General features: G+C 48.4%; 2 protein-coding genes across 14 annotated transcripts; both read right to left on the minus strand.

Annotated features, from left to right (window-relative positions):
- Positions 1-3,052: 3,052 nt before the first annotated feature.
- On the minus strand, positions 3,053-4,416 carry LOC123185196 (probable protein phosphatase 2C 58). Its single transcript, XM_044597170.1, has 3 exons — positions 4,285-4,416; positions 3,578-4,157; positions 3,053-3,492 (listed from the first exon to the last, which is right to left on the minus strand). The coding sequence occupies exons 1-3, from the start codon at positions 4,327-4,329 to the stop codon at positions 3,200-3,202; spliced, it is 918 nt and encodes a 305-aa protein (XP_044453105.1). The 5' UTR covers positions 4,330-4,416; the 3' UTR covers positions 3,053-3,199.
- A 16,360-nt stretch (positions 4,417-20,776) lies between these two features.
- Positions 20,777-26,408, minus strand: LOC123188431 (uncharacterized). 13 transcript variants are annotated; one of them, XM_044600549.1, is made up of 12 exons: positions 26,211-26,315; positions 25,607-25,629; positions 25,410-25,501; positions 25,110-25,329; positions 24,940-25,026; positions 24,722-24,849; positions 24,479-24,575; positions 22,068-22,178; positions 21,916-21,993; positions 21,540-21,765; positions 21,139-21,362; positions 20,777-21,036 (listed from the first exon to the last, which is right to left on the minus strand). In XM_044600549.1, the coding sequence occupies exons 4-12, from the start codon at positions 25,242-25,244 to the stop codon at positions 21,007-21,009; spliced, it is 1,116 nt and encodes a 371-aa protein (XP_044456484.1). In that variant the 5' UTR covers positions 25,245-25,329; positions 25,410-25,501; positions 25,607-25,629; positions 26,211-26,315; the 3' UTR covers positions 20,777-21,006. The 13 variants fall into 13 exon arrangements, with proteins under 13 accessions (XP_044456484.1, XP_044456483.1, XP_044456472.1 ...); XM_044600548.1 differs by having other exon boundaries at positions 26,207-26,312; XM_044600537.1 differs by having other exon boundaries at positions 25,110-25,311; positions 25,410-25,626; positions 26,207-26,408.
- Positions 26,409-27,741: the final 1,333 nt, after the last annotated feature.

The following is a 27,741-nucleotide window of genomic DNA, read 5'->3' on the forward strand; positions in this document are numbered from 1 at the left end:
TGGAGTAAACCCCACGATGGGGTGACAAATCCATTCATCGGTGAGGCTCTAGCGCTCCCATCTTTGCAAGCTTGCGAGGTTTCTCACATTTGCGAGGTTTCTCACATGTGGTAATGAAGACAGACTGCCTAAAGGTTGTAAACCTCTAGAACACTCGCCACAATCGTCTTTCTATAGTGACACTTTTATTTTTAGAGATTAGAGAGCTAGCTACCCATTTTACTTCATTTGTTGTTCAACATGTACTTTATTTTTAGAGATTGGAGAGCTAGCTACCCATTTTACTTCATTTATTGTTCAACATGTAAGTAGATCTGCCAACGTACTGGTCCATCTGTGTGAAGCATGCCTGCTCGTTGATGGTTACCGAGAGTTGGACAGGTTCTAGACCTTCCTTCCTACTCTCCTACTCACCAGCCTCTTGGCTGATGATGCTAGGAGTTCTTCTGTTGAATAAAAACTCTCAATTTGAACGAAAAAAAATAAGCATACAACCCTCATGCAAAAACCACTCCTCCCTATTACGCCATCGATAGGAACCCTGCCACCGACCAAGTCTACTCATCTATATCTATACCTACTAATAAAGTAAGGTGCGTTTCTTCAATTTTTTCATCCGTTCACCACTGAAAATATTTTTCTTATATCCGAGGTGGTACTAAATTTCATGGTCCATCTGCTAAAAAATAAAAAGTTTTGTCCAGAATTTCGTACGTGGCCGCACACACTAAGGCCTAGAAAATCCACCCCATTTATATCATGCGCACACAGCTGGGAAACCTTATTTGTCGCACAGCACGGCATATAGTTGGAGCTTCCCGTCGGTCGCCCAATGTTGGGCCGGCCCGTTTCTGATTTTTCTGTGTTCTTTCTCTATTTCTATTTTTTCCCTTTCAGTTTATTTTTTTCTTTTCCCATACATTAAATTTATGAGTTTTCCAAAATTTCGTTTTTGTACTATTTTTTGTTAAATCTTAGAATTTCAAATTTTTTTCCTACTTGAAAAAACAATTGGAAATTTGAAATTTTATTTTCGTTCCAAAATTTGTTTCCAAATTGAAAAAATGTTCGCATTTTTTCAAAAATAAAATAATTTTTTTTCTAGATATCTAAATAAATTTCATTTTAAAAATAATAAAAATTCGAAAAATATTCATTTTATCAAAATGTTCACAAATTCAAAATAATATTCTTGATTAAAAAGACATTTTTGAAAATTTATTTTAATGTTCAAAGCAAGTTTCCATTTTAAAATTTTGTTCACAAATTTGAAAAATGTTCGTTTCTCCGCCTTAAAAATGGTCCTGTTTTCAAAAAGTGTTTGTAAATTCAAGAAAATTTTCCTACTTCAAGTTTTGTTTTCCATTCTCTAGAAATTAACTTTTTCGGAAAAAAAATGGTCACATGTTTAAGAAAATCAAAAGGTCACCATAAAACCTCGACAAGGAGGCGGACTTGAAGAAAAAAAACATGAATTGGGTAGTGGCCGCCACTCATGACCCCACTACTGTAAGAGCATCTCCAGCCGCGTCCCCAACAGGCGCCCCCAAGACCGTTTTTTAGCGCCGGCGCCGAAAAATCGACCCAGTCACGCCCACACGAGTCTGTTTTTCGCCGGATTGGACTGAAATTAGCGTCGGCGCACCCAACCCGAACCCAGCGCGCTGGGGAGCGTCCGAGGCGCCGACGCGAACGTTTTGGCGCGAAAGAGTGGCGGGACCGGCGCGTCAGCGAGACGAAGGGTGGTCATCCTCATAGTCTCGATTTTCCCGCGGGAAATCAATGCCAAGGCTGCCGCCGGTCAGCCTGCCATTGATTCACGGGCGGCAAAGTGCGACGATGCCGCCCCGCCTTCCGCCACGCGTTCGCACGCGGCCGCCCCCGAGCCGCTATAAAAGCCGTCCCTGGCCGCGCCGGTGAGGCACCCATCCATCGGCAGTCCCCCCCTCCTCGCTACCGCACTTCCTCCCCTCTCTCCGTCGTTCGAGCCCCCCTCTCTTCCCCCGGCAACCATGAGCGCGAGGTACCCCGGCGACGCGACGGTGACCAACGGTTTCCGCCGCCGCTCGCTGCATGAGCGGGAGGCCTACCTCCTCCACGAGGCCAACTACCCCGCGTCACCCGACGTACGCGCTCCGTCGCGGTGAAGGCTCAGCATCGGCGGGGTCCCTGCCCTCCTCTGCCCGTCCCTGAGACGCCCTATTTCCACGCCGAGATCGAGCGTGCGCGGGCGTCCCTGACAGCCGCGAAGCAGGCGCTCCTAGAGTACGCCGCTGATAACCACGCGGCGTGGGCGCCGTACTTCGAACGCCGGCAGGAGGAGCGGCTTGTCTCCACCAACAACGCGCCGATGCCGCGCGGCCGCAACAACAGCGAGGGCCGCCGCCTGTGGTGGGGCGTCCCTGACCGCACGCTCAGCGGCGTCCTCGCACACGTCGAGGGCGGCAACGACCCGCCGCTCGAGTGAAGCAGCGTACCGAGGCGAGGGGTCGAGCAACTGCCGTGTCAAGGAGGAGAAGCATCAGCCGTAGTTTAGGTATTTTTCGTCCCTTTTATTTGTGTAAAAAACGCCTAAATTTCGTCTAAATTTGCTCGTGTTTGTTCAAATTTGGCCGTATTTGTTTAAATTTGGACGAACTGTGAGGGCGTCTCTGGGGCGGCGGCTGGGAACGTGCTCGCCCCCACACCGAAAATAACATCGGCTCGCCCCCAAGCGACGCTTTTTCATGCCCTTGGGGCCAAACTGCTGGAGATGCCCTAAAGATCTGTCGGGCCAAACATGACCTGCGAGAACACCACAGCTCTTCACTGTATCGTTCCACTATAGTGTGGAGACCGTTTTAATGGACACATCAATTATCTCTCCTGATGCTTCTCGTAAGAAATCTCTCTCGTTGCAACGCACGAGCATGTGTGCTATACCCACCAAAGCAAAGGAGGCCTTAGGCCCAGCAACAAACGAGATTTGAAACTTCGTATGAAGTTACGTATTTAAGAGGTTTTTCTTAAGAGCTGAAGGAATTTCACAAAAGTGCTGTGTAGGCTACTGGAATTTGAACTTCAGCAAGAATTTGACATCAAACAGTCCAGTGCATTTCCTTTCTGTAAGTTCACAGCAAACACTTCAGCTCACCTCCCTTCTACAAACTGGTTCTACGCACCACAGAACAAACACATGATCGTATATCATCGTTGCAGGTCAATGGATGCGCACGACAACGCAAGCGATGTCGTCCTTGCTACCCCGGTCCACAGCCGCATCCACGAGCTTCACCGCCGCCTTCCGGGCGTCGCGCGTGCTCCTCACCTCGTCCACCACCTCCTGGTTGGACATCACCTTCCAGAGCCCGTCGCTGGCGACGACGACGAACTCCGTATCGTCCCCGACGTGCTCGATGGCCACGTCCGGGTCGGAGCTGATGTGCTCCTTGAGTTTCCGGTCACCGAACGCCCGCGACATCGCCAGCGACGCGTCCACGCGAGGCACGTCCCCTGATCAATTCATTCATACATGCACGCATAAGCAACATCATCACCATTTTCATGGTACAAAATTTTGAGTCTCACGGTACCATACCATGCATCTCGGTAACGAAGCCTCCCCTGCTCTCGATGGCGTCGCGCTCCCGAAGCGGCTCGTGGTCCACGGAGAGCTGCCTCGCCCTGCCGCTCTCGCACACGACGGCGCGGGAGTCCCCCACGTTTGCCACCACCAGGGTCTCCCCGTTGAGGAGGATGACCGTCACCGCCGTGGACCCGCCGCGGCGTGGCCTTACTATCTCCTCGCCGTCGGCGGTCACCTTCTTCTTCTTGAGCACCTTCCTGTCGGTGCGGTGGTAGGCGCGCCGTATCGCCCCCATGGTGTCCTCCCAGAAGTCTGGCTCGCCGAGGATGTTGTCGAAGAGGTGGTTCCGGAGGTAGGTGGCGACGTCGGCGCCCGAGTGGCCGTCGAAGACGCCGAAGAGGCCCACCTCGTTGCCGTCGTCCAGGCGCCGGAACTCGGCCACGTGGCGGTCCTCCATGCCGTGCGGCATCTTGCCCTCCACCAGGTGGAAGCCGTAGGTTACCTTCCGCGCCGACGCCTTGCTCTTGCCTCTCCCCGTGGCGCGCACCGCCTCCTGCTCGGCGCCATGGAGGCCGTCGTCTTGGTTTCCAACCTAGAGACATACATAGGGACGAGAGCACCATCAATGAGCAAAGTGCGCACGCAAATCTTGTCGACATGGCATGTAGATGTAGGCATTTGGCGGAGCCGTTCAAGCAGGGATCAGCGCCAAGGCAAACCTTCCGTTGCACCTGTACAGAGGCCATCTTTGCTTTGCAGGGCATCGAGTAAGGAGATCGAGTTCATGGGCGGGCTCCATTTTAAACTCGTGCAGGTAAGCGGCGAGGGGGTTTCGAGTGTCCAGCCAGCCACGGCGCGCGCGACACGCAACGCGGCGGACCGGTCTCGTGGCGGCGCCAGGTCGACGCACCTGGCGAGCAGCTTGCCGTGGTCCGGCGCCGGTCTCGTGGCGGCGCCCGGTCGACGCACCTGGCGAGCAGCTTGCCGCGGTCCGCCTTGGGGGGCGGCTACCCGGTCTGTCGGCCCAGCGGCTTTCCAGAATCCCATGTGACTACCTTGGATCGCCCACCAAGTAGCGGTGCAATTGAGAGAGAGGGATTGCAGCACCCGAGCTCCACTGCTCCCTATATTTAAACATTTCGAAATTTGTGTTTTTGAAGTTTCAAAAAAATCTGAAATTTTTCTGGGGATACATATACACATTCCGAATACCCATGAAAAGTTTTGGTAGAAAGCTCGTTTTGTTTTGAGCTATAGGAAAAAAAATTCTGATAGTATATAGGAGAAAATGGATCCCATGTATGCCAGAAATTTCTCTTTTTTATATTTCTCAAAATACAAAGCATTTCTTTTTCAGATTTTTACTAGGCCTTAGGAATGTGTGTATGTATTCACGTATTTGATTTAAGATTTTTTTAGCAAGAAAAGAGTGTTTTTTTCTAAATTTTCAAATACCAAGAGCAATGGGGACCGGGAGCTGCAGGCACTTTTCGTGCAATTGAGGGTAGATATCAAGTGTTACTAGTGCTACCATGATACAGTATGATTAAAAAATATATATACAAGTTTAAAAAAATTCTAAAAGAATCTGTGAGTGCTGACAAACATGTGTCTACTCTCTGTAAATTTTTAAGTTAAAATTCAAAATACGCATAAAAAAATAAATTTGAGTGTGAATGGTGTCGTTTCGGCTTTTGGCTTTTTGTGGCACTATTCATATTGAATTTGTCTTTTTATGTTCATTTAAATTTTTATTTGAACTATTTACAGATTGTAGAAACATGTCTTGTGAACGCTCACAAATTTGTTCAGATTTTTTTAGAACGTGTAAATATGATTTTTGTAAAATAATATCATGGGAGCACACAAGGTGCGGTAGCACCTAATATTCCCGTGAAATTGACTGATGAAATGCACATTTATTTGTGACTTGTGGGATTTCTTTTTTTAATCGATGTGCCAAAACACCTCATTAAATTGAAAAGCAATACAACTTCATCCTGATTTTTCAAGCCAAACACACCGTAACTCAAACAAATCCTATGGTTTTCTTACAATGACGCCGGCTGTGGCTCTAAACAGAGCTCCACAAATCGTTTCGAGGGGAAACAACTGTAATATACTATCTATTGTTCAATGATTATAGAAGCCCTTAAAATCATTTCAATGCTCTTAAGCCTTTAAAACCATTTCACTACTTTTAGAGTGCATTATTTTGTCAAACTCACTAGACTCCTCTATATCTATTGTTTTTCTCTTATTTTTCTCTTTCTATGTTTTCTACGCATGTACTCCATTTAAACTCCAATTTCAAATTCAAAGTTTTTTGGTTTGAACCACACATAATTTAACATTCAACCCACAAATAGACCAAATACACCTTAAATCATCCCAAATAGTTCATCATCAAATTGAACACATCATCCAAATAGAACATCAACCAAACGTATCACCCACAGTGCTAGAGTGCAACACAATGACACAATGCCATTGTACTATCACTCCCTCATCAAAGTGTTCGTTGCCCCCACATTATCCTGAAAGGCAACATCTTTGCCCACCCGATCTCCCATGGGCTCTTGCCTTGTCATCCATCCAAGTTGGGGCCATAAGCATGATCATTGCTTCCTCCCTATGACTCTTCTACCTCAAACATGTCCTCCTCAAAAGGCCTATGCTCCTCAAAGCCAGCCTTGCAGAGGCTCCGTGCCCATGGCCGCAAGCCAGCTCCTCATATTTATCTCGTTTCTTAAACTTTCTCTCCTCATTCTTCTTGACCGCCCGCCACCTTGTTAACTTCTCATGTTGCTTCTGAACTGCCAGCTCCAACCTTGTTTGCATAGCCTGAGCCGCCAACTTTTTCCTTGCATTGATCATTTCATCAAGATTTTCACTCATGGAAACCTCCGCTGATTTCTTGGCCCTCTTCGTCGTCTTCTTTCCCTTCGTGCTCCGCTTGCTTGAACTTGGGCGTACACAGAACGAAGGTGTGACACTTCAAATTCGATCTGCAAAGCAAATTCCACCCACATGATTTGAATTTGGGCCGGGCACCATGCTCCCGCCCCTGAGTTAGGAGCCGAGCCCATCCATGGTCTCTCATACGCACATGCTCAACAAATTGAAAACAATACAACCTCATCCTTGATTAACCCAAATATATTCCTTGATTTCCTTAGAACTTAACCCAAATGTATTCCTTGATTTTCTTAGAACTATTTCACTTGTGCCTCTAATAAACAGAAACCGAAATGTTCTCAAGGTTAATAGCAACTCTAATAGACTTTCTAACAAGGCAACATCTATAATGGTTATAGAGCCCTCTAAAATCATCTCAACATTTTTATTGCGCACTATTTCCTTAAACTCACTAAATTGCTCTTCATATAAATATTTTCTCTTTGTGCATGTGAACTTTATTTCACCTCCAATTTCACATCATAGTCTCTCTGTTCCAAAATATAAGGTATATTTAAAAAAAATCAAACAATTATATGTTTGAACAAATTTATAGAAAAAGTGGCAACATGTATAATACAGATAAATAAATTATAAAAATATATTTTATGATGAATCTATGGATACTGATTTGGTATTTTTGGATATGAACATTTTTTAATAAACTTAGTCAAACATAGATCAGTTTTGACTTTTCAGAAAAAAAAATCCACATTGAAAAGAGAGAATAATAATTAAATTTTATGTTTGAACCACACATAATTCAACAATATTTCAATTCATAATTTTAAAGTAAGATTCAAACAAAACTTGCACAATAAAATAGACAAAATAAACATCAGATCCTCCCAAATAGTTCAATGTCATACTGTACATATAATCCTAAATTTTTTATTTTTAGAAAAGGAGGATGACCCCCGATCTCTGCATCTGGACCATGCATACGACCACTTTATTAATTATTCTCATAAGACCTTACAAAGTAATATTACAGTAAGACTAAAGCTGCCGTCTAAGCAACAAACTGTCGCTACACCTATCCAGTTGATGAAGGGGCGCAGATAGTCTGGGCCTAATACCAAACAGATATCGAAGCCAAACCTAACATCTAAGACCTGAAGACCCATCCAGGACGCCTGCCGGGCATGGGTCTCGCCGGTCCGGCGTGCTCTCAGAGGCGGCCACCGCCAACGGCCACCTCTCCATCTTTAGAACTGTACTGATGCATCAACCTTGCTCGGCCTAGCTATCGTCGACGTCACCACGACGCCCAACGGCACCTCCTCCCTGCGTGCAAACAGCTGTGCACGTCACGATCACCACTGATGCACCTCGGCATCATGCTGCCAAGTACCACCAGCCGACACAACTTGAAGTCTTTGGAAAATCTGTCATGTGTAGCACCTACTGTGACGCCCGGGTAATTAAGCTACAGTGACCCTCTGCTAATGACGCCACGTCACCTCGTTTATAGTTGCTAATCTCGAGTTAGTTCGAAACCAATTCAAATTCAAATTAAGAAAAATAGGCAAACAATAAAAGCTTTCAAATATTAAAACTAAAATGTTCGGAGTGAACCAAATATTGCATAGATAATTATGGGGGAAAAATCACACATGCATAAAATGTTTAAATAATATGAGATGGGTAAAACAGCAGCAAAACAATTATTTTAAATGTTTTTAAATACTAAACAAATGTTAATCTAGTTTATATAATCACCAAACTTTTTAGAGTAGGTGGCCTATGTTGTTATGCTAATTTAGGAGTAGGGGTTATATTTTTGTAAAGCTGTTTCGCTAACTAAAATAAATAAAATAGAAAAGGGAAAAATAATAAAAACAGAAGAAAACAAAAGAAGTTAAAAGCCCCCCCCCCTCACTGGGCCTCGGCCCAGCTGGCCATCCAACTGGGCCAACCCACCTAGCCCAGCCGGCCCACCCCCGGCTATAACCCCCCCCCCCCCACTACCAGAAACCCTAACCCCATTCCCCACTCTCCCCACGATTCCTCCCCCCCCCCCACGAAAATATCCCCCTCTCCCCCGACTAGATCGGGATCGAGGGAGGAGGACCTCGCCGCCGCCCGGAGCCACCCCTCCGTCGCTGCCGTCCTCCTCATCTCCGCCTCGGCCCCGCCGCCTCACCCCTGCGCCCGATGCAAGCCGGCGTCGGCGCCGCCCCTCCCGGACTCCTCGCCCCTCCTCTCCCTCACGCGGCGCCCAGGTGAAGCCGCGGCCTCGCCTCGTCGTCGACCCGACGCCATTTGCCGTCGCTGCCACCTCGCCCCCGTCGTCGATCTACCTCGTCGGACCGCCCCGAGCCCACTGCCCTAGTCCCTACTCCCCCACCGTGAGCTCCCCCCTCTCCCTCGCGCTCACCTCGGCCGTCCCGACGCCCGCGCACGACCACCGCGCTCCGGCTGCGCACTGGGCTCGCCCGACCCGCGCCTGTTGCCCCCGACCACGTCGCCGTGCGTCCCCGCCACCGCAGCTTGCCGTCCCGGCCGCCTGGCCGGCGCCGTGGCCTCCGGCCCCGCCTTGCGCCACTAACTCCCCTGCTCCGGCCGTCTCGGCCATGGCCTCGCCCCTCTCCTGGCGTCGCCACTGGCCGTTGGCCGCGCGCGCCCCACGTCCTGCACCGGCCGCTCGTGCCGCCCCTACCAAGCGGCGCTGGCCCCCAGCGCTCCCGCCCGCGCACCCCCCCTGCGGCCACCTCCGGCGCCGGTGCCCCGGTGTTTCCCCTCGCCCGTGCCGGTTCGGGCGAGCGCCCCCGACCGCGCCTGTTAAGCCCGCTCCAGTGGCCTATGTGCCACTGGCAACTGGGGCCCCTTGGAGTATGACAAGTGGGGCCCAGCCCCAGAAACGTTAAAAGAAATATTAATAAAAATAATTAAATAATTAAATAATAATTAAATTAATTAATTAATTAAGGAATTAATTAAGTTAATTAATCATAATTAGATTAACCTAATTAACTAATTAGTTTAATTAAACAGTAATTAGATTAGTTAAACATTAATTAGACTAAACAGTCAATGACAAACGGGACCCACACGTCAGTTGACCAGTCAACGCCTCTGTTGACTGCTGACGTCATGCTGACGTCAGCGCGCACTGTTCTGGATAATGTTGGATTAAAATATTTAAAATAAATGCTAAAAATGATTTTAATCTTTTAAAATTAATATAAAATAAACCGTAGCTCAGATGAAAAAACTTTGTACATGAAAGTTGCTCAGAACGACGAGACGATTCCGGTTACGCAGCCCGTTCGTCCGCCACACCTCCCTAGCATAGCAAACATGCAACTTTTCCCCTCCGGCTCCTCTGCCCGAAAACACGAAACACCTGGGATAATTTCCCGGATGTTTCCCCCCTTCACCGGTACCACCTCGTACCGCGTTAGGGCACACCTAGCACCACGCTTTGTCATGTCATGCATCGTCTTGCATTTGTTTGCATTATATTTATTGTTTCTTCCCCCTCTTCTCTCGCTAGACACCGAGACCGACACCGCTGCTACCCAGTACGACTACGGAGTTGACGACCCCTCTCTCTTGCCAGAGCAACCAGGCAAGCCCCCCCCCCTTGATCACCAGATATCGCCTACTCTTCTCTATACTGCTTGCATTAGAGTAGTGTAGCATGTTACTGCTTTCCGTTAATCCTATTCTGATGCATAGCCTGTCATTGTTGCTACAGTCATTGATACCTTACCCGCAATCCTAAATGCTTAGTATAGGATGCTAGTTTATCATCATTGGCCCTACATTCTTGTCAGTCTGCCTTGCTATACTATCGGGCCGTGATCACTTGGGAGGTGATCACGGGTATATACTATACATACATACATACTATACAGATGGTGACTAAAGTCGGGTCAGCTCATTGAGTACCCGCAAGTGATTCTGACGAGGGGGCTGAAAGGACAGGTGGCTCCATCCCGGTAGAGGTGGGCCTGGGTTCCCGACGGCCCTCGACTGTTACTTTGTGGCGGAGCGACAGGGCAGGTTGAGACCACCTAGGAGACAGGTGGGCCTGGCCCTGTTCGGCGTTCGCGGATACTTAACACGCTTAACGAGATCTTGGTATTTGATCTGAGTCGGCTACGAGCCTATACGCACTAACCATCTACGTGGGAGTAGTTATGGGTATCCCGACGTCGTGGTATCAGCCGAAGCACTTCAGACGTCAGCGACGGAGCGGCGCGCGCCGAATTGGACTGGAACGCCACTAGGCTAGGTCTGCTTTCGGCCGCCCACGCAACGTGCAGGTGTGCTCAGGGCGATGGGCCCAGACCCCTGCGCGCTTAGGTTTAGACCGGCGTGCTGGCCTCTCTGTTGTGCCTAGGTGGGGCTGCGACGTGTTGATCTTCCGAGGCCGGGCATGACCCAGGAAAGTGTGTCCGGCCAAATGGGATCGAGCGTGTTGGGCTATGTGGTGCACCCCTGCAGGGAAGTTAATCTATTCGAATAGCCGTGATCTTCGGTAACAGGACGACTTGGAGTTGTACCTTGACCTTATGACAACTAGAACCGGATACTTAATAAAACACACCCTTCCAAGTGCCAGATACAACCGGTGGTCGCTCTACCTCAGGGATATGAGGAGGGGATCGCCGGGTAGGATTATGCTATGAGATGTTACTTGGAGATGCTACTTGGAGGACTTCGACCTACCCTCTTCTGCCTGTTGCAAGACGAAGGTGACCAGAAGCGTAGTCTTCGACAGGATTAGCTATCCCCCTCTTATTCTGGCATTCTGCAGTTCAGTCCACTGATATGGCCTCCTTACACATATACCCATGCATATGTAGTGTAGTTCCTTGCTTGCGAGTACTTTGGATGAGTACTCACGGTTGCTTTCTCCCCCTTTTTCCCCTTTCCTTTCTTCTGGTTGTCGCAACCAGATGCTGGAGTCCAGGAGCCAGACGCCACCGTCGACGACGACCCCTACTACACCGGAGGTGCCTACTACTACGTGCAGCCCGCTGACGACGACCAGGAGTAGTTAGGAGGATCCCAGGCAGGAGGCCTGCGCCTCTTTCAATCTGTATCCCAGTTTGTGCTAGCCTTCTTAAGGCAAACTTGTTTAACTTATGTCTGTACTCAGATATTGTTGCTTCCGCTGACTCGTCTATGATCGAGCACTTGTATTCGAGCCCTCGAGGCCCCTGGCTTGTATTATGATGCTTGTATGACTTATTTTATTTGTAGAGTTGTGTTGTGATATCTTCCCGTGAGTCCCTGATCTTGATCGTACACATTTGCGTGCATGATTAGTGTACGATTGAATCGGGGGCGTCACAAGTTGGTATCAGAGCCGACTGCCTGTAGGAATCCCCTTTCCAACTCCTTGGCCGAAGTTGAGTCTAGTCACTGAAGACTTTTACTAACATTGGCTGTGTGCCTTACGGGCCCACGTCGCCATTGGGTGGTAGTAGGATCTTTTATTCCTCGACCTATGCTCTGGGACTCTAACATCTCTTCTATTCGGGTTAAACGATTTTTACTAAAATCTGACTTTAGGTTCTCGAAAATACTTTCTCCCGGAGAGCCCCTTCAGTCCAGGTGATCGCCGGCTACACCAGAAGATTTCGAAGTTACTCGCCGAAACTCTTTTGAGACTTTGTGCCCGTTGCCTTTGCAATTCCCTACCATCGAAATATCCCTATGGATAGATACATACACTTGACGTTCTTACTTTTATTCTCAGTTGATCTTGTTATTACAAGATACCCCGAAATTCTCTCTATTGATCCGAGAATATCTTGTGCCTACTGTCTTGCAATTCCTTGTCACCTGAATACCCCTATGGATAATTACTCGCACTTGTCGAGTATCCGCTCATCCCCAGTTGTTCATGAGTTTCACAAAAGTCTTCAAAATAATATTCGATCTTCCGAAAATCCTTTGAAGCCTTTGGCTCTTGAAATTCTTGCTTGCTTGCATTATGGATAATCCCATAAGTCTCGTAGTCATATTGACATTCCTTGTCATTACCATTTTGAGTCTGTTGACTCAATATGTTTGCGAATACACGCAATCATCATTGATCCTTATAAATTACTTTTCCGGCTGAGCTGCCATTCTTTTTACTGGAATTGGTTCTCAACCAATCCAATTGTCTTCGATTGTACCCTACGGCTATTCAACTTATCCACCCCTAATCAGAGCATTGCTTCTGATCCCTTGATTTGAAAAACATAATTCCTTTGCATTTGACAATTGAGTTAGTCAGTTGTTTCTATAATCTGCTTCCTCTAGTTGAGTACCGATGCTCACGTCAGATCCCTTGTGGACCACCAGCTCCTTTGTTGGATTTTATCTGACAACGCCCTTCATATTCAATAAACTTGTGAGCCTTTTTCTCGGATACATAATGCCTTTGGTAAATTGTATCGTCTGCTTTCTCAACCATGCTCTGCCTTCGAGCTTGAGTTAATTACTTCAAAAAATTCTGGTATAGGATTCTAAGATGCCCCGATGGGTTGAACCTATGCCTTCCTTAATATGTGTGAACTCGAAAGTTTTCACGAGTCGTACTCTTTTGGTATTTTGCCAGATAAAATTTCAAAACTACAACTTCATTGAGCGCGAGAAGTGAATGAAAGGTTGTGCATTGGAGAAGTGGGAGTCGACCTTGAACTTTGCGTTCATGCCCATGGACACGATGTACATCTCTCATCGAAGCTTCTTTTAAAATCAATTATTCCTTTGGTATAAGTTCATCTTATATCTGAGATCTGGCCTTTTTGCAATCGTGGTTCTGACCATGTTCTCCTTTAAATATCATGTCCTGTGCAAGTTTAAGCACTTGTCTTCTATAGAGCAATACCCCAGTTCAACTTCTAGTTTGATCTGTCGTCGAGTATTACCACCTGGTATCTCGAGATTATCTTGGAACTGCATAATTTCTTATGAGTTCTTCATCAAGTACTACATACTCACCGATTACAATTTTTCATGGGCTCGGAGTTATTGAACACTCAAAGACACCGATAACTGAACCGAGTCCGCCCTACGGTTCAACAACTCTTCAGTAAGCTTCTATAAGTATGAGTTTGTACCTGATCACGCCATTCCTAGCCTGTTTGGCTATATCATTGTCATGACGATTCTAACGGTGCTACCTGGTCCTTATTCTCGGAGCACCAATTTTCGACGATGAACTAACCTTACGTCGATTTTTCTCGTCATACCCTTTCACCTTAAACAACAAGCTTGAGTTCGAGTTTGTGTTGTAACTGTGGTTCCAATAACCTCTTGCTTCATCATTCCTTTGACTTGATGTCGTCGCTGATTGACTACATCTGCATGAAATCTCTCGACAATTGTGTCGTGATCATCATCAACCTTAGGAGCTCTTCCAGGAATTCAATTGAATTCATGATGGGTAATACCATCCTTGCCCCTCGATGATTCCTGTTCTCATCGACCACTTTATTGCCTTTCGTTCAACACAACTTGTTCGTGTTTTGTGTAAACCTTGAGATCACTGCTACCCAGCAGTTGATCTTCCTTACCTCGGAAGTATTACCATCTCTTTTTGTCAAGAATGTGGTGAGAATTTCACCACCTCTTAATAATTCTTGATATCATAATACTACTTGCCATCTTCGTTCATTCCTTGGTCCCCGTATTGTTTTCAACCGGAATACCGACAATGGAGCTATGACGTGTGAATTCAAAACTTCTAGCAACCCTATTGCTTTGAAGTGAATGGGCGATAGTTCATTCTAAGTCCTTCGCTAATTGAATCACCATTCTGACATTGGTCGTGCAACCCAACCCATATTTCGGGCGCACCTTTCAACCAATGTTTAATTGTGTATGTTTTCCTCGAGCATACTTCCTTATATCATTTGATCTGACAAATGTTATCTCCTTGTTCACTTAATGGTGGAAATCCATCTTTTGGGAATCTCGGTGAATTGCCGCTGAGTTCACCAGACACCTCCTTGTCCTCTCCTTGGGTTAATGATGAACTCTTGTTAACGGAAGTCACTTCATAGTTCATTTCCCGAGAATCTTACAGTGTCATCCCGTCAATTGGTGTTGCACCTTTCTTCTCAGGCATCCTGAGCCTGAGGTATCCTGACACCAATCATACCTGAATCTCCGTCAGATATGATGGTTAGGACAACTTTCCAAGAGTTATGATATTGATCCTTTGATGACCCGGTAACATGATGTCATTCCTTTTCAGCAAGGCTATCCATTCACCCATGAGGAAATTGTAAGACTTATTCTACAAGTTATTCCTGATGGATCCTTCGTGTTTCCAGAGTCTGATCTTCACATGAAGACCATGTCAATGCTATCTCGAAGCATGTCTATGGTACTCCAATTTTCAACAAGAACATTTGAAACCCAATGTTAAATGTTTCCTGCCCAATTATCCAAACTCTGTTGAATGGGTAATGTCATGAAAATTTCTCTTCCCTTTCCTAAAGGGTTTTCTACACTATATCCCGTCATGAATATCATGCGTTGCTTGCCCTTGGGAAGGATATACCCCTGATATACGTGTTTAAGCACATTTTCCTTCCCGTTGTTTTGTTCAAACTTACTTGTAAACAACTTAACCGAGCAGTGGTAATCCCCTGCTTAGGTAAACACCGCGGTGTACCTTCCTGTCTGGTGTAACCCTGTTTCTATTGTTGATGACTTCCGGTAACCGCCGATGGACGAGAACTTTACCTATTGGTCCGCCTCGTTCAACGAGCAGGAAAATGGTTCTCTTCGTCCCTCGCCCTTGGTACCGACATTGTTGACAACAAAACCCACAGGCTATCCTCTGACATACCTTGTTATCTTGACCGTGCAAGTATTATCGCCTTCCCGCTTTTAACCCACATGGTGGGCCCATAACCCACAGTTCCACAGGATTGAAACCTGACTCTCCTGTACACCCCCTATTCCCAAAGTTATTCCTCACGCGTGACCTCGTGTGTAATTCACGAGCCACCTTCTGATGAGATCATCAATTTGGTATTAGACGCAATACTTATTCCCATTGCTTTGAACCCCTTTCACACTTCGCTTCAGGCAACGAACGATTGCCTATGCGCTTGAAACTTCTATTTTGCACCTTCTTGCTTTGCTCTCGATATTGTCTTAAATTTCAATTCGAGAGTTACTTTCCGCCACCTTCCTCGTTGTTGTCTACCAGATAATCTACCCTGCAGAGATCCATTCTTCGGTATACCCCCTTAATCTTTCGTTAGTACGATGAAATTTCCGAAGAAAGGATGATGACTTCATCATGATGACCTGAAGCAGAGAAAGGAAGACATCAATATAATGGGTCGACCTCTTCGAGAAGAGCAACCAAGACTGAGAAGATTCGTTAGAATTTCGTAACCAAATCCCTTCCCCCTTACTCCCGCTCCTAAATCTCGGGACGAGATTTCTTGTAGTGGAGGAGAATTGTGACGCCCGGGTAATTAAGCTACAGTGACCCTCTGCTAATGACGCCACGTCACCTCGTTTATAGTTGCTAATCTCGAGTTAGTTCGAAACCAATTCAAATTCAAATTAAGAAAAATAGGCAAACAATAAAAGCTTTCAAATATTAAAACTAAAATGTTCGGAGTGAACCAAATATTGCATAGATAATTATGGGGGAAAAACCACACATGCATAAAATGTTTAAATAATATGAGATGGGTAAAACAGCAGCAAAACAATTATTTTAAATGTTTTTAAATACTAAACAAATGTTAATCTAGTTTATATAATCACCAAACTTTTTAGAGTAGGTGGCCTATGTTGTTATGCTAATTTAGGAGTAGGGGTTATATTTTTGTAAAGCTGTTTCGCTAACTAAAATAAATAAAATAGAAAAGGGAAAAATAATAAAAACAGAAGAAAACAAAAGAAGTTAAAAGCCCCCCCCCCTCACTGGGCCTCGGCCCAGCTGGCCATCCAACTGGGCCAACCCACCTAGCCCAGCCGGCCCACCCCCGGCTATAACCCCCCCCCCCACTACCAGAAACCCTAACCCCATTCCCCACTCTCCCCACGATTCCTCCCCCCCCCACGAAAATATCCCCCTCTCCCCCGACTAGATCGGGATCGAGGGAGGAGGACCTCGCCGCCGCCCGGAGCCACCCCTCCGTCGCTGCCGTCCTCCTCATCTCCGCCTCGGCCCCGCCGCCTCACCCCTGCGCCCGATGCAAGCCGGCGTCGGCGCCGCCCCTCCCGGACTCCTCGCCCCTCCTCTCCCTCACGCGGCGCCCAGGTGAAGCCGCGGCCTCGCCTCGTCGTCGACCCGACGCCATTTGCCGTCGCTGCCACCTCGCCCCCGTCGTCGATCTACCTCGTCGGACCGCCCCGAGCCCACTGCCCTAGTCCCTACTCCCCCACCGTGAGCTCCCCCCCTCTCCCTCGCGCTCACCTCGGCCGTCCCGACGCCCGCGCACGACCACCGCGCTCCGGCTGCGCACTGGGCTCGCCCGACCCGCGCCTGTTGCCCCCGACCACGTCGCCGTGCGTCCCCGCCACCGCAGCTTGCCGTCCCGGCCGCCTGGCCGGCGCCGTGGCCTCCGGCCCCGCCTTGCGCCACTAACTCCCCTGCTCCGGCCGTCTCGGCCATGGCCTCGCCCCTCTCCTGGCGTCGCCACTGGCCGTTGGCCGCGCGCGCCCCACGTCCTGCACCGGCCGCTCGTGCCGCCCCTACCAAGCGGCGCTGGCCCCCAGCGCTCCCGCCCGCGCACCCCCCCTGCGGCCACCTCCGGCGCCGGTGCCCCGGTGTTTCCCCTCGCCCGTGCCGGTTCGGGCGAGCGCCCCCGACCGCGCCTGTTAAGCCCGCTCCAGTGGCCTATGTGCCACTGGCAACTGGGGCCCCTTGGAGTATGACAAGTGGGGCCTAGCCCCAGAAACGTTAAAAGAAATATTAATAAAAATAATTAAATAATTAAATAATAATTAAATTAATTAATTAATTAAGGAATTAATTAAGTTAATTAATCATAATTAGATTAACCTAATTAACTAATTAGTTTAATTAAACAGTAATTAGATTAGTTAAACATTAATTAGACTAAACAGTCAATGACAAACGGGACCCACACGTCAGTTGACCAGTCAATGCCTCTGTTGACTGCTGACGTCATGCTGACGTCAGCGTGCACTGTTCTGGATAATGTTGGATTAAAATATTTAAAATAAATGCTAAAAATGATTTTAATCTTTTAAAATTAATATAAAATAAACCGTAGCTCAGATGAAAAAACTTTGTACATGAAAGTTGCTCAGAACGACGAGACGATTCCGGTTACGCAGCCCGTTCGTCCGCCACACCTCCCTAGCATAGCAAACATGCAACTTTTCCCCTCCGGCTCCTCTGCCCGAAAACACGAAACACCTGGGATAATTTCCCGAATGTTTCCCCCCTTCACCGGTACCACCTCGTACCGCGTTAGGGCACACCTAGCACCACGCTTTGTCATGTCATGCATCGTCTTGCATTTGTTTGCATTATATTTATTGTTTCTTCCCCCTCTTCTCTCGCTAGACACCGAGACCGACACCGCTGCTACCCAGTACGACTACGGAGTTGACGACCCCTCTCTCTTGCCAGAGCAACCAGGCAAGCCCCCCCCCTTGATCACCAGATATCGCCTACTCTTCTCTATACTGCTTGCATTAGAGTAGTGTAGCATGTTACTGCTTTCCGTTAATCCTATTCTGATGCATAGCCTGTCATTGTTGCTACAGTCATTGATACCTTACCCGCAATCCTAAATGCTTAGTATAGGATGCTAGTTTATCATCATTGGCCCTACATTCTTGTCAGTCTGCCTTGCTATACTATCGGGCCGTGATCACTTGGGAGGTGATCACGGGTATATACTATACATACATACATACTATACAGATGGTGACTAAAGTCGGGTCAGCTCATTGAGTACCCGCAAGTGATTCTGACGAGGGGGCTGAAAGGACAGGTGGCTCCATCCCGGTAGAGGTGGGCCTGGGTTCCCGACGGCCCTCGACTGTTACTTTGTGGCGGAGCGACAGGGCAGGTTGAGACCGCCTAGGAGAGAGGTGGGCCTGGCCCTGTTCGGCGTTCGCGGACACTTAACACGCTTAACGAGATCTTGGTATTTGATCTGAGTCTGGCTACGAGCCTATACGCACTAACCATCTACGTGGGAGTAGTTATGGGTATCCCGACGTCGTGGTATCAGCCGAAGCACTTCAGACGTCAGCGACGGAGCGGCGCGCGCCGAATTGGACTGGAACGCCACTAGGCTAGGTCTGCTTTCGGCCGCCCACGCAACGTGCAGGTGTGCTCAGGGCGATGGGCCCAGACCCCTGCGCGCTTAGGTTTAGACCGGCGTGCTGGCCTCTCTGTTGTGCCTAGGTGGGGCTGCGACGTGTTGATCTTCCGAGGCCGGGCATGACCCAGGAAAGTGTGTCCGGCCAAATGGGATCGAGCGTGTTGGGCTATGTGGTGCACCCCTGCAGGGAAGTTTAATCTATTCGAATAGCCGTGATCTTCGGTAACAGGACGACTTGGAGTTGTACCTTGACCTTATGACAACTAGAACCGGATACTTAATAAAACACACCCTTCCAAGTGCCAGATACAACCGGCGGTCGCTTCTACCTCAGGGATATGAGGAGGGGATCGCCGGGTAGGATTATGCTATGAGATGTTACTTGGAGATGCTACTTGGAGGACTTCGACCTACCCTCTTCTGCCTGTTGCAAGACGAAGGTGACCAGAAGCGTAGTCTTCGACAGGATTAGCTATCCCCCTCTTATTCTGGTATTCTGCAGTTCAGTCCACTGATATGGCCTCCTTACACATATACCCATGCATATGTAGTGTAGTTCCTTGCTTGCGAGTACTTTGGATGAGTACTCACGGTTGCTTTCTCCCCCTTTTCCCCTTTCCTTTCGTTCTGGTTGTCGCACCAGATGCTGGAGTCCAGGAGCCAGACGCCACCATCGACGACGACCCCTACTACACCGGAGGTGCCTACTACTACGTGCAGCCCGCTGACGACGACCAGGAGTTGTTAGAAGGATCCCAGGCAGGAGGCCTGCGCCTCTTTCGATCTGTATCCCAGTTTGTGCTAGCCTTCTTAAGGCAAACTTGTTTAACTTATGTCTGTACTCATATATTGTTGCTTCCGCTGACTCGTCTATGATCGAGCACTTGTATTCGAGCCCTCGAGGCCCTTGGCTTGTATTATGATGCTTGTATGACTTATTTTATTTGTAGAGTTGTGTTGCGATATCTTCCCGTGAGTCCCTGATCTTGATCGTACACATTTGCGTGCATGATTAGTGTACGATTGAATCGGGGGCGTCACACCTACCGACCAGGCATGACAAAGCGTAGCACATGTCGGCCAAGCATGACTTAACATCTCCATCGAAGCTCCGTGCAAGACGAAGCCGCTCCACCTCCTGCCTCTGACTTCCAGCGCTGCTCCACAAACGATGCTCCCAAGAGAGAAACGACACTGCAGTGCCGCCATCGTCCGATCTGGAACACCAGATCCTAGGGTTTTCCCAGAGCAGCACGAGTGGGTCAACAATAGTTACACGACGATGCCTCCATCAAGATAACGGCGTAGAACGCCGCCATCGCCTGCCAACGGCTCGGTTTTCACCGGTAACCATGTCTCCCCAACTCGCAGCCGGGACTAGATGATGGATCTCGAGATCCGACCACCAAGTCTCTGGCCGGCCATCTCTGACGAAGAAGATAACCACCACCATTGGCCAGCGAGACGACTCGAGTTGAAGTAGGGCGCTGCCAGCATGCATCCTGGCCAGCACCACCGGCGCTCGGCCCGTCCCAAACCACGCCTCATGGCTGAGGGCAACAGCAAGCGCTGCCACGACAAGGACGCGGACCGGAAGCCCAGATCCGGCCCACCCGCGCGCCGCCACGTGGCCACCACCAAGCGCCGTTCAGGGGCAACCCCGCCGCCGTGAGGGACGCCGCCCCACGGGCAGCAGGCGCCAGCCACCGGCGGAACACCGCCACGCGCCACCGGCCGCCGCGAGAACATCAACCAAACATATCATCCACATGTTGTGCCCACCATTGATATACACAGGGATTCTCACAAAGTAACAAATATATCATTGTATGGAAACTGCTTTATCGTGATAACAGTTAGCACTTTGTTCGTTGGAAGTTGCATCACGGTGACAAACATGACCAAGAGAACAATGGTTCGAGGGGGGAAAAGAACAATGTAGTTTGGTTCACACAACAAAGAATGAAGGGAAATAACTGCCATATAAGGAACGCCTTATGCTAAATCGCCAATCACATATGCACTTGTTCATACTATTACATTTATTATGATCAGCCTGTAAAATTATTTATCGGTTGCACTATTTTATGAGCAAACACAAACTGATGCAATGGTCACACCAAGTAGGCGGGGATGAATTGAAGTTCCTTGGATTGCTACCATGAGTCTCCCAGTAGTCACAGACTTACAATTTCATGTCTCACTATGTCGAAGAACGACATGCTGCAAAGAATTGAAATATAATCTTAAGAAAATGCACCAACTGACTGAAGTACTGTTGCTAAGTACAAAATAAGATTACAGTTTTTTCATGACAGAAATTACCTTAATCTGCGTCCGGTTGTATGTGTATGTAATATGTACGAGCTCATCCATGGTCTGGATTACCGCAGGATATGAGAACTCCATACCTTTGGTGTCCTCTAGTGTCATTACCTCGTTCCATGAATCACCGTCATCCGTGGAGACTGCAATCTTAAGTGTGCCCCTGGAGAAAGTGTTGTAAGCAACTAGTACTCTTCCATCCTTCATCTTAACTCCATCGATCCCTTGAGGTGTAAAGTCCAGTGGAGAAAACAGAGAATTATCAAACACTATACATAAACTATTTATTGATGTGCTCCCACCAGACGTGATCTCTGGAGACTAGTAAAACATTTCCCAGCGCAAGAAAAGGGTAGTGAAGCAAGGAGAAGGCTAATTTAGCCAAACGGTTAAGAACAAACCAGAGTTTGGATTAGGAAGCTCAGTCTTGTGCGCGTAGCTCCATGTCACACCTCCATCTGCAGAATCCGCCAGGCAGACACGGCCAATTGTCTCAAAAGATCGCAAAAGCATCCGAATTGTCCCATTGGCAGTTTGGTATGGAACTGGCTGAATCACCCCAAGTGTTTCACCTTCTATGTATATAGGACCGTGCTTCCGCCATGTCCTGCCACCATCTTTTGTGACCTATAAGTTGTTAAGAGGACTCGTTAGAACCACAATACAGGATGTGATAAACGCTTGATGTAAGTCTCCCTCCGATCCATATTAATTGTCACAGCTTGGAGCATATTTTTTTTCTATATAAAAAATGAGACACTGGAACATAGTAGTTACCTCCAACCATGCACCCCAAGAGTTCCAGCTTTCTACCGAGGACCCACATAGCAGGCGACCATCTTCAAGCAGGAAAGGCTACATTGAAAAAGTTGTCATTAGGAACCAATTTACTCAATAAAACATGGCGTCATGCTGACAAATGCCCGTACCCCTCCCCCCGCGTCGTCCGCTCTCGGGCGACTCGGGGGCGCAACCCTAGTCGCCCGCCGGTTCCCCACCGCCCCTCCTCCCCGAGAACGTATCCTGTGCACCTGCCAAATCTGTGCACCAGGTGCACCAATAGGTTTTGGGCCATTAGATAAAAATGCAACGTGCCAGATTTTGCCATATGTTGGACTATACCATATTTACGGAAGCAACCTTATGGTTTATTATATTTGACCCACACTGCACATCACATTCTTCCATCAATAAATTTATGTGTTTAATTTTTTGGCCCATACACAAAAATGGTTATATACTTTGAACCGAATGCCTGATTTTTGAATCTGTTTTGATTGTCAACTTTGTCTTCACGGCTCATGAAATCTTTGAAACAAGATCAATGTTGAATATGTTGTCCAATTATTAGTCGTGTGCATTTTAAAACTTAAACTTGAAATGTAATTTAAGCATGTGCACATGGGATCGACGTGTGGAGGGAGAGGCAGAGTTTGAAAACATATAAAGTACATCTAAGTTTCAATAGAATACATATAAATGTTATTTTTGCAGGGACAAAAAATATAAATGTTACAGCGACATTAAAAAAATATAAAAAATATTTGGCATTGATCTTGTTTAAACATCTTGTCAAAACAAAAATGGTAGTCAAAGACAAACCAAATTCGGATGTACGATTCAACATATATGAGGATATTTATGTTTTGAGAAAGAAATAAATAACACTGACTTAATGATGGGAGAGGAAAGAGTGGAGTGCGGATTGTTTTTGACACAGTATGAGGTCTTCTCTGCAAATGTTCCACCAATCTATGCTTCAGCCTACTTCCATCCCTCCGATATGTATCCGACGGCTATGGTGTCATTGGTGCATCCGTTGCACCAATTGACCTGGTGCACAGGATACGTTCTCCCTCCTCCCCCGCCGCCGCCGGCAGCCGTCGCCGGGCTTGCCCGCGCGGCAGTAGGCGGCGGCGGGGCTTCCCCGCCCTCCCGCCTCGGCCTCTGGAGACCCCCCTCCCCGCATCAGAAGACGCCGCCGCCCGCTTCCTACCGTCTCGCCCCCTCCCGATCCAGTGCGGGGGCCTCGGCGCCGCCCATCAACAGGCCGGCTCGGCCCTGGATCGGGGCGCTCCTCCGATCTAGCGGCTGGTGAGCCAGGGTTCGCCGGATCCGCCCGGATCTGGCCGGCGTGGCCCTGCCTCGTCCTGCCCGGCTTGGGTTGCGCTGTGGTGCTCCCTGGTGGCGGCGGTATGGGTCTTTCTCCATGGTTCGACGGGATGTGTGCGGTGGGTGGATGCGGGGGCGGCGGCCTCGGGTGGTGTGGATGGCGTTGCCTCTGCGAGCGACGACCGTGGGTGCTGGTGGTCCGCGACTTCGGCCGCGCGGGCGGCGAGGTCTCAGTGGACGTCTACTACAGTGGGTCGGGGTGCCCCGTCACCCGGCGTGACTGCTTCGATGAAGTCGAACGCCTTCTTCGGCTGTGTGCGCTCCTCTGACCAGGTCTTTGGCCGAGTGGATGGGATGGGGGCGGGACCGGGGGAAACCCTTGGCCGTCGGCGGAGGCCACGACAATGGCGGCGCCTTTGTTGGGCGTCGGTTCCCTTCTTGGAGGCCTTGTCGAGGTCCTCTCCCATCTTTCACTGTGCTCTCCTTTTGGGCGAAAGCTCTAGTTCCCCTTGTGGGCGACGGCGTCGTACCCTCGTCATGCTCCTTCTTGAAGGCGTCGCCTCGGGTTACCGGAAGCACGGTGGGCGCTTTGCGGTGTGTGTGAGGTGTTTGGCGGCGGCAATGTGTGCAACGTTTCATCTATTCTACCGCCGGTCTTCATCTTGTGGTAGCGCTCCTTCGGCTTGGAGATGGACTGGCATAGGTGGTGGTCGTCATTTGGCGTCATGGTGGCGTCGATGGCGGAGGAACCTGCCAAGGTTGGTACCTCAATCTGCTCTGAAGATGGACAAGTGGAAGATGGTGGCGACGACACATGTGAGTGCGTCGGACTGGATTGTGCCCCAGACCCGGTATGTGGCTCGGTCGGGGCTTCCAGCTTTAGATGTTAGGCTTAGGTGAGAGGACTGGGTATATGGCCCAGCTTGCACCCCTTCATCATATGGATAGGAGTAGCGGCATAGGTTGCCAAGATGGTGGATTCAGACATATTGTTGTACTACTTTGTAAGGTCCTCGAGAATAATCAATAAAATGGCCGCATGCATCTCCCAGATGCAGAGGCCGGGGGTCATCCTCCTTTTCTAAAAAAAATGCTGACAAATGCCACAAAAGCAGTAAACTACTACTGACTTGTTAACGATCAATAGCAAAACTGCTGTTAAATGTGCACACTGCATACTGGTATAGAGAACTATGCAAGATAGAAAAAACCACAAATTTAGACATGCCTTGTTCTTAATAGGGCCAAGAATACCAGGCGGTAGCTGCTCTCTCTCTGACCAGGATATGCCACCATCCAGCGATCTTTTCATGGCACCACTCCACCTGAACAAGTTGAGTTTATCATGAAGTCACCGAATACAATCCTATTAAAAAAATATCATTTGGCTTCATCTAACTGCTCTATCCCGCGGTTCTCTTGCCAGTTCAATCCAACATCAAAGGCCAAAGAAGGAAAATAAAGTTCTTACTTCTGAACTTCCTGACCAATCTTGTAGAAGAGGAGCAGCTCATGAGAAGGGAGCTGAAATAGTACAGGATTCCACATGGGCACCCCATCTTGTTCATCAGCAACTTCTGGAGGATGCCAGTGACCATCCTACAAATGTAAATGTAAGATTCTTAGGAAGAACTGATATCTCATTTAAGAGACAAAAAAATCGAAGTGTCCTGGATAGATTGAACCCACACTGTATCTCTGCAACCAGATTTTGACATCCGGAGCACCTTCCTTGGATCCACCAAAATAAGCCACCAAAAAGTTGTCTTTCCCAATCTAGCAAGAGAAATTTCACCTATAAGTATTTACTATGATATTTCCTTTTACAAACTTTGTCGCATCCTAAAGCTATATAGTACCTCTACAATGGTGGAAGCATGGCAGCTACTGAAAGGGGCACTTCCAGCTGAAAATGTCAGCTCCTCCTTCACAATGCTCCATCCAGATGCCGCATTCTCAGTCACGTTGGTAATGTTATGAGTGCCGCCTTCCATCTGCTGTCCAGTTTCCACCTTGCTGGCACTCAGGTTAGCAATAACCTCCAATGAAATTTTTTGAAGCCTATTTCAACTTATTCAGCTGCACATACAGTCATACACTAGACTAGACTGAAAAAAGAAGACTTTCCTGAGGTTATAGGAAGACAAAACAGAACTTACCCGTTAATAGGCTTTGAATTGGAGTCGATCTCATGCAATGATCTAGAAGATGCAGTGGTGATGACGAAAGGTTTATTGTTGAGGAGTATGGTCTGAAGTGAACAAAAAATGAAGAGGAGCAGGGAGAACATCAGTATGCAGGCTGTTGCGCTCAATGCTATTTGTTTTTTGCTGCAACTGTGGACGGTGAGCATCACCTTCTTCAGTAGTGTCCTACCTGCTGCAGCTTAGTACAGAAAATGAGTTAGGGTCCGGTTACAGATGATTCGAATCAAGGAATGGGAGCAGGAAACATGTAGGGAAAGGGCACAAAATGAGGCATCAAAACAAAGCTAGCTGAATATCACAAGTCGACAACAAGCGAACGGACGATGCTGGTGCCTTTGGGTCTGTATAACTAGTCAAATTCGAGTACAGTACTACAATGGAGATTAAAGATGCTGCATCTTAGTACAGGGAAAAGGAATGGATTGGTCTTCCTGTTGTGCTCTACGATGAAGTACGTACCACCATACAAGTGGCAAAAGAGCAATCAGTGAACTGTTTATTAGGCCCTAAAACTACTAGCATTTTACAATCAATCAAGCCCGTCAGATAAGATAGCTTCCGGACGATTCCATGGTCCGTCTCAAGGGCAAGGAGGGAAGAACTCTGAGAAAATTAAGAGGGGGATGATCCGGCGATGGGGGTGCTCTCCTGGCCCCGGGCGCGCATTGCCAAGGAAAGAAGAATCAAGCGAAACGAGCAGCGGGATCAAGGAAAGCACGGCCAAGGAAGAAGCTCTGACGCGGACTCACTGACTTGTCCTGGGGTAGCCGCGGCTGCGTGCGTCAACGCGAGGAGGATGCGGGGATTGGGCGATCCAGATATACACCGCCCGGTGCGAGTGCGAGTGCGACTGACAGGAAGAAAGAGAAATGAAAGACTGGTGGATGGATCGAGACGGGTTTATCCGGTGGTTGGTGCGTGCTCGGCGGCATTTGTTCACGGGGCGAGGGCGAGGCCGCGGGGGCGGTGCCACCCGGCAGCGAGTGTAAAGACAGACCCAGGCGGACTCGAAGCTACTCGAGTAATCGGTTCACTAATCCGCCGAAGAAAAATACGAAATCAAGTTTTCTTTTGTCCATTGCTGCAGGAAAGTTAATTTAGACCATGTTTGTTTCCAGGGACTTATTAGATTAAGGACTTAAAAAAGTCCTTATAAGTCTCATCTAAACCAAATAGGAGGAATTTATAGGGACTTAAAGTGGTGATTTGGGACTTATCAAAAAAGACTCTCAGGGAGGAACTTATAGGGACTTTTCCATCGATTCCCCCTGCCCCGCACCTAACCTTATCGCTTCGCTTCGCTCCTTCCCCGCATCCCCGCTCTGCTCCAATCGCCGCCGCCGGCTGCAGTACCCTAAACCGCCGCCGCCATGGCCGACGATGAGGAGGACCGGATCCCCTCCTTCTCTCAGTTCCACGCGCATCATCAGGCATCCCAGGGCTCATCCGCCGGGGGAAATCACAGGAGGGGAATGGGATTCTTAGATCTCAACCACAACGTCGGCGACTTCCCGGAGTTGGGCTCGTTCCAGCAACTCCTCTTCGACCAGTCCGCCGGCCATGGTCTTCCTCCTACTGGACCTGGTCGTGGGAGGCCCGTGTCTTAGGGCGGAGGAGGCCGAGCACGGTCTCTGAACATCGGAGGCCGAGGCGGCTCTCACATGCGTCCGTTCATCGCCCCGGACGCAGCTGCCGTTGAGGGAGGCGTGATAGGGCGTGGGAGGACCGTGTCGCAGGTCACCGGACGCGGTGTAGGTCGAGCCCATGGGTCCTCATCGGCCGGCAGTAGAGGAAAAGCTGCGGGGAAGCAACGTGTGTCGTCAACTACTGCATCTTCAGAAGATGTCGATGAGAATGAAGGCTTTGAAGATGAAGATGAGGATTTTGCTGTTGGAGAGGTAAAATTCTGATTGGTATACATAGTTAGTTTTCTGTCACATGGTGCAAATTCATCTTCTTTATATGCTAGCTGATTGTGTGTACAATGGTATACCTTGGTGTAGAATTTGTACTAGCTTGATTCTACTTTTGTTTGAATTGTGTATTTGTTATTTTTTGTTTAGAAAAACATTGCCAAGGTTGATTGGACAGACGAGCATATTACTGTATTTTGTAACATCGTCTGTGAGGAAGCTAGGGATGGGCACTGTGTGAATGGTACTTAGACAAGTAGAGCCTACAATAACATGAAGAAAAAAAATTATCAGCATGCTGGCCTCCTCCATACTACCAAGCAATTCAAAACTTGCATAACTATACTCAAGAGCCACTATACTGCTTGGGT

This window comes from Triticum aestivum, chromosome 2A, assembly GCF_018294505.1.
Source record: "Triticum aestivum cultivar Chinese Spring chromosome 2A, IWGSC CS RefSeq v2.1, whole genome shotgun sequence".
NCBI lineage: Eukaryota > Viridiplantae > Streptophyta > Magnoliopsida > Poales > Poaceae > Triticum > Triticum aestivum.